Source organism: Ricinus communis, chromosome 5 (assembly GCF_019578655.1).
Source record: "Ricinus communis isolate WT05 ecotype wild-type chromosome 5, ASM1957865v1, whole genome shotgun sequence".
Lineage (NCBI taxonomy): Eukaryota > Viridiplantae > Streptophyta > Magnoliopsida > Malpighiales > Euphorbiaceae > Ricinus > Ricinus communis.
The window spans coordinates 1,025,126-1,032,543 of NC_063260.1; the positions used below are offsets into that span (position 1 = coordinate 1,025,126).

The window sequence follows — 7,418 nt, forward strand, 5'->3', positions numbered from 1 at the left end:
GTGAATCTTTGTAGTGGTCATACGTAACAATAAATACAAGGTTTTAATTTCCAAAACAAATACTATAACACAAGCAATATTTCTTTCTTTCTTTTTATTTTTTTCTTAAAAAACAAAACAGAAAAAAATAATAAAAAAAGAAGAAGAAAAGCAAAACGACAACAGAGCAGGGATAAGATCACACACACAGATACACAAAACTCAATGATTCAACCCATATCATATCATATGAAGTAAGTAGGTTATATTATTACTATCATTAATAAAAAATAAAAATAAAACTGGTCCACCAACATTTGCCGTTTTGAAAAAGTGCTTCTTCAAAGGCTTGTGAGGGAACAGAGGATATTAGCAAGAAAAAAAGAAAAAAAAAACCCACAATTGATTTAGTTTCTTTATGCAAAGAATCTCTGCATTTTCTCTGTGCAGTATTTTGTTGTTGTTCTTGTGTATGTAAGTGGGTCTCTCTCTCTCTCTCTCTCTCTCTCTCTCTCTCTCTCGTTTTCTTCTTCTCTTCCCATCTTTCTTTCTGCAACAAACACTGTACCCACTCTGTTTCTACACATGTCTTCTTCTTCTTTCTCTGCTATCTCTACGCTCCTCCTCTGCTACTTTCATTATCTTGAATCACCACTTTCTTTCTTTGATCTTTAGTCTTTAACGATTTTTTTTTTTTTTTAATATAACTTATAAAGATCCAGTCTTTCTTTGTTTCTTTAACGATGGCTGTTTTGATGTGTTTTTATCTCTCCATTAACTTGCTGATTCTATGTTCATCTGCTCAAACCCAACGCAGCCCTGAGAATCTTGCAGAAATCGAATCTTTAATGTCATTCAAGCTTAATCTTGACGACCCACTTGGTGCTTTAAATGGATGGGACTCTTCAACACCTTCAGCTCCATGTGACTGGCGTGGAGTTTTTTGTACTAAAAACCGAGTCACTGAACTTCGTCTTCCTAATCTTCAACTCGGTGGCAGACTCAGTGACCATTTATCTAACTTACAAATGTTAAGTAAGTTAAGTCTAAGATCGAACTCTTTTAATGGAACAATCCCTTCTTCTCTTTCAAAATGTACCCTTTTACGTGCTCTGTTCTTGCAGTATAACTCACTCTCTGGTAATCTTCCACCAGATATGAGTAACCTCACGCAACTTCAGGTGCTTAATGTAGCTCAAAATCATCTTTCTGGTCAAATCTCTAGTAATAATCTTCCTCCAAACTTGGTGTATATGGATCTTTCTTCAAACTCATTTATAAGTGCACTTCCAGAGAGCATTTCAAACATGTCTCAACTTCAACTTATCAATCTTTCATATAATCAGTTCTCTGGTCCTATTCCAGCCAGCTTTGGCCATCTTCAGTATCTCCAGTTTCTTTGGTTGGATTATAATCATTTAGTTGGTACTTTACCTTCTGCAATTGTTAATTGCTCTTCACTTGTGCATTTGAGTGCTAATGGTAATGCACTTGGAGGTGTTATTCCTGCTGCAATAGGAGCACTTCCTCACCTACAAGTCCTTTCTCTCTCTGAGAATAACCTATCTGGCTCTGTCCCTTTGTCCATTTTCTGCAATGTCTCTGTTTATCCGCCTTCGTTGCGGATCGTGCAGCTTGGATTTAATGGGTTCAGTGAGATTGTTGGTCCTGAATCAGGAGGAGATTGTTTTAGTGTTTTGCAGGTTTTGGATCTTTCAAAGAATCAAATTCATGGTGGGTTTCCTGTATGGTTAACGAAAGTTGCTTCTTTGACAATGTTGGATTTTTCAGGGAATTTATTTTCCGGTGAGATTCCGGCAGAGATTGGAGACATGTCGAGGTTAGAACAACTATGGATGGCTAACAACTCCTTCAGTGGTGCACTGCCGGTGGAGATGAAACAATGTAGCTCATTGCGAGTTCTTGATCTTGAAAGAAACAGATTTTCAGGTGAAATCCCTGCATTCTTGAGCGATATAAGAGCTTTAAAAGAGTTATCTTTGGGTGGGAATCAATTCTTTGGTTCAGTTCCAGCAACTTTTCGGAGTTTTACCCAGCTGGAAACTTTGAGTTTACATGATAATGGTTTGAACGGAAGCTTGCCAGAGGAGCTTATTACTATGAGCAACTTGACTACATTGGACGTTAGTGGGAACAAGTTTTCTGGTGAAATTCCTGCAAATATTGGGAATTTGAGTAGGATAATGTCATTGAATTTGAGTAGAAATGTTTTCTCAGGAAAGATTCCATCTAGTTTGGGAAATCTGTTGAGGCTAACGACTCTTGATTTGAGCAAACAGAATTTATCAGGTCAGGTGCCATCTGAACTTTCTGGCTTGCCAAATCTTCAAGTCATTGCTTTGCAAGAAAACAGGTTATCAGGTGATATTCGCGAAGGGTTCAGTAGTTTGATGGGTCTGCGATATTTGAACCTAAGTTCCAATGGCTTATCTGGTCAGATACCTCCAACTTATGGTTTTCTCAGGTCACTGGTTGTTCTTTCATTGTCCAATAATCACATCTCTGGAGTGATTCCACCAGAGCTTGGTAATTGCTCTGATCTTGAAATCCTTGAGTTGCAATCGAATTATGTTACTGGTCATATTCCTGCTGACCTCTCTCATCTTTCGCATCTGAAAGTGCTTAATTTGGGAAAGAACAATTTATCGGGTGACATCCCAGAGGAGATCTCTCAATGCTCATCCTTAACTTCATTGTTACTTGATACTAATCACCTATCAGGCAGCATTCCAGATTCATTGTCCAATTTATCCAACCTATCATCTCTTGATCTTTCCACTAATAACTTGAGTGGGGAGATTCCAGCTAATCTTACACGAATTGCTAGCTTGGCGTACTTGAATGTCTCGGGCAATAATCTTGAAGGTGAGATTCCATTTTTGCTGGGGTCTAGATTTAACGATCCATCGGCATTTGCGGGTAATGCAGAGCTTTGTGGAAAGCCATTGAACAGGAAATGTGTGGATTTAGCCGAGAGGGATAGAAGGAAAAGGTTGATTTTGTTGATTGTTATAGCTGCAAGTGGAGCTTGTCTCTTGACACTCTGTTGTTGCTTCTACGTTTTCAGTCTCTTGAGATGGCGAAAGAGGCTGAAACAAAGGGCAGCAGCAGGGGAGAAGAAACGCAGCCCAGCAAGGGCTAGCTCAGCGGCAAGTGGAGGTCGCGGCAGTACAGATAATGGAGGGCCAAAGCTTATCATGTTTAATAACAAGATCACACTCGCAGAAACAATCGAAGCAACCAGGCAATTCGACGAAGAGAATGTGCTAAGCAGAACCCGGTATGGACTAGTTTTCAAAGCTTGCTACAATGATGGAATGGTACTCTCAATACGAAGACTACCCGATGGATCAATGGACGAAAACATGTTTAGAAAAGAAGCTGAATTTCTAAGCAAGGTGAAGCACAGAAACCTCACAGTACTTCGCGGATACTACGCTGGACCACCAGATATGAGACTCCTAGTGTATGACTACATGCCAAATGGAAACCTTGCAACTCTACTCCAAGAAGCATCGCACCAAGATGGTCATGTCCTAAATTGGCCAATGCGACACTTAATAGCGCTAGGAATCGCTCGAGGACTAGCATTTCTACACACATCAAACATGGTTCACGGCGATATCAAGCCACAGAACGTTCTCTTTGATGCAGATTTCGAAGCCCATCTGTCCGATTTCGGTCTAGAGCATTTGACAACAGCAGCAACAACGGCAGAAGCATCAAGTTCAACAACAGTTGGAACCTTGGGCTACGTATCACCAGAGGTAATACTAACAGGAGAAGTTACAAAAGAATCAGACGTCTACAGCTTTGGGATAGTACTGCTCGAACTATTGACAGGGAAAAGACCAGTGATGTTCACAGAAGATGAAGATATAGTGAAGTGGGTCAAGAAACAGCTACAAAGAGGCCAAATAACAGAATTGTTAGAGCCAGGGTTACTTGAGCTGGATCCTGAATCCTCAGAATGGGAAGAATTCTTACTTGGAGTTAAAGTTGGGTTACTCTGCACGGCACCGGACCCGCTTGATCGACCAACAATGTCTGATATTGTTTTCATGCTTGAAGGTTGCCGTGTTGCTACCGATATCCCCTCTTCAGCTGATCCTACTTCTCAGCCTTCTCCGGCACAACAACCCGAAACCTTTTGAAGAACATCCGAAACCCGATTTTTTTTTACTTTTTTACTTTTATATATAATTTTGTTCGTGTAATGTAATTTAGTATGGAATTTTTGTTTCATTTTTTTCAATTCTTGAAAAAAATTTGAAGTAGTGTTTCGTCAATTTCAATTTATTTTTCTAAAATTACTTAATTACTCTTGAGTATGGCCTTATTAATATACGTACCAGTCATTTAAATTTTACGTGTAAAATATTCAGAAGAGAAGATACCCGTCTATTTATTTTTTAAAAATGGTAAATAATTTATTTAAATTTGTCTTAATTTTTACATGTGATATATCATTTTTTTTAATTTTAGAATATATAATTAAAATGTTATATTAAATAAATGAAAATAAAAATAAATAAGAATAGATTGGGAAGCATTACTTATAGTGCATAAGTATTAATTTTATTTTTTTACGGATTTAACTTTTTATATTTTATATTTTTACTTGATTAATGCCGGCCTAAGGGGAAAGTGCGGGCCATTGGTGGCAGTCAACGATTAGGACAGGCGCAGTTAAGGTGTTGGGAAAAGGACAATAAGTAGGGACCACTTCGGTCAGTGGGACCCAATTGTTTTTTCTTTTTCTCTCTCCCGCCAATAGAGAGAAAGTAGCCGTTAATGCAGTGGTCTGTGGGGTTCTTCGAGGTCGAATACAAGCTGGCCGAAAATTTCTTTTAAACAATCGACGTACTATTTTTTTAATATAATTTTTGGTTTTTATATTTAGAAAAAGGTATATATATTGTAAGGGGTTTTGATAATGACTAAGGTGAGGAGTACAGATTCATGGTGCTTTTACAATCTCTGATGACGCCACGTGGGATCTTCTGATGAGAACAGACAGACACTAAATTTTAGGTCCCATTTCTTCAAAACAGTAGAGAGTGAAGAGTGAAAATGATGGCTCAACATAAACAAGTAAATAAAAAAAAAAGAAGAAATTTATCATTATTAGGGTTTTGGGTACATGGGTCATGACATTTTTTTGTAAAAATGGCAGATGATATGAGTTTGTCGTTTAATCTGTAATGGGTTTTTTTTTTTCTTACTAGTACAGAGCCAAAAAAAAGTATAAGTACCAGTTGTTTTTTTTTTTAAAATAAAAATAAAAATTAGTGGTAATAACTTTTGCACTGAGAATGTAAGAAAAATGGGCACATGCAAGAAGAAAGCAGGTAATCAGATTCTGATGGGATACCCAAAAGGAAAAATGGGCGGGGGAAGCAAACGATAAATGGAAGTAGCTACTGTGTCGAATCCCAAGCAGTGAACCGTTAAGCTTAAGCATCATTAATCTTATTATTATTCATATATATTATATATTTGTCTTTTTTAATTGTTTCTCCTCTGCATTGGTTGGTAATGGTGGAATAGGAAGCAGAGTATTGTTTTAATATTTGCTTTGGGTATTTCATTTCATTGGAAGGGCAGGGATAAAACGTGACACTTGGAGTTGGATAGATATATTATTTTTATAAAATGTGGCTGGAGATAATGATGCAAGAAATTTACAATGGACTTGGGTGGGTCACAATTTTGGTTTAGCATTCACACATAACAAACTCTTTATAATTGAAAAAAATAATAATCAGTGTATATCCACATTTATATATATATATATATATATATATATATATATATATATATATATATATATATATATTAAATTAATAAATAATTGATTAAAATAGTATGTATCAATCATCTAATATTAATGTGTAGGCGTAATTTTTTATTTTAATTTTATTCTCAAACTTAAATATATTCCTAACACCCTATTCCGGCTATGTTTTACTTTTTAATTAATAAAACTATAATTTAGTTAAGATTAATCTAAGAATAGGAGAAAGAAGAAAGGAAAATAATTAAAAACTTATTTAGGAGCTGTTTTCCATTGTTTATATTTTTTAAAAATTATAAATTTAAAAGCCATATCACATTCTTTCTTTTTAAAATTTAAGAAAAGAGAAAATAATTTATATATATAAAAAGTCATATTCTCTCTTTTGCATTTATTAATAAAATATTGAACATAGAGTATTGTTAAAATGTATATATTTCAAAATAATTAAAAATTAAAAGTTATTTCTCATAATTTAATGGAGAGGCTCCAAATGCCAATGCCGAAGGCCTCTCTTGTCAGTGTTAATAGCTTCTATTGTCTCAGTTAAACTATTTGTTTGGGTGATACCTCAGGCAGCTACACTGTTTCACTTATCATTGCTTTCTTTTTTACTATCTACAAACTACATTGACATCCCCTTTAAATGCATACAGGCTGCCTTACCAATCTACATAAACCTAAAAATGTCAGACACTAGCAAGTTGCAAATCCATCCCCCCCACCAAAAGAAAATGAAAAATCAAATAAATAAAATTCGAATTCTGATCCAAGAGAAAAGAAGAAGAAAAGAGAAATCAAATTCATGCTTCAGAATTGACTTTAAAAGCTATGCGGACACATTTCAATTGCCCTGCGCATACTAATAAGTCATTCCCTGACACAGAAAGTTACAATATCTTATCCTGAAAACCTGTGAAACACTCCTACGAAATACCGCTAAATTTAAATTTTAAAAGTTTTTAATTTTTTGAAAACTTAAAATACAATATGAAAATGGCACGTTAATTAAAGTATATATCTATTTTATTTAAAATATCAAAAACAGATAGTTATTCACATTTCAATTATATGATAATAAAGATAATATATATATATATATATATTCTAAAATTATCAAAAGTTAATTATCTGTAAATATTATGGAATTGCTGAATTAGAAGGGAACAATTTTTTTAGGCTGGTGATCAGATTGTCTATATATTTATTTAGGAGTTTAAAATTATAATTCAGTTTGATTTTGAAATTTAAAACTTATCCCATTGTACCCATAAAAATAAAGATAAATAAAATACTCAACATATTTCAACCTTTCACCAACGAGATGCTACTACTACAAATGCTTCAAAGGAGGACCTTTATCAAAGTTTTACGTACCAAACTTCATCCTTTGCAGGCGGCACTTGAACTTGGACCCCCCCAAAACCCAACCAGAGCATCAGATCTTAGATATGATACTGTCAACCAGTTTCTTCTTTGATGAATTGTCAAAGGAGAAGCCAGTAATGTCTATCACAACATCTCAACCAATAGGCTTTGATTGAACTAATAATTATGTGTCAACTGAACAGTCATCATCCTTCATTGAACATTGCTAAATAATGTCCATCAACCCTTCCAA

At 35.1% G+C, this 7,418-nt stretch overlaps 1 protein-coding gene across 1 annotated transcript; it reads left to right on the plus strand.

Annotated features, from left to right (window-relative positions):
* Window positions 1-4,289, plus strand: LOC8286662 (probable LRR receptor-like serine/threonine-protein kinase At4g36180). Its single transcript, XM_002531468.4, has one exon. The coding sequence runs from the start codon at window positions 723-725 to the stop codon at window positions 4,152-4,154; it is 3,432 nt and encodes a 1,143-aa protein (XP_002531514.2). The 5' UTR covers window positions 1-722; the 3' UTR covers window positions 4,155-4,289.
* The last annotated feature ends 3,129 nt before the right edge of the window (window positions 4,290-7,418 follow it).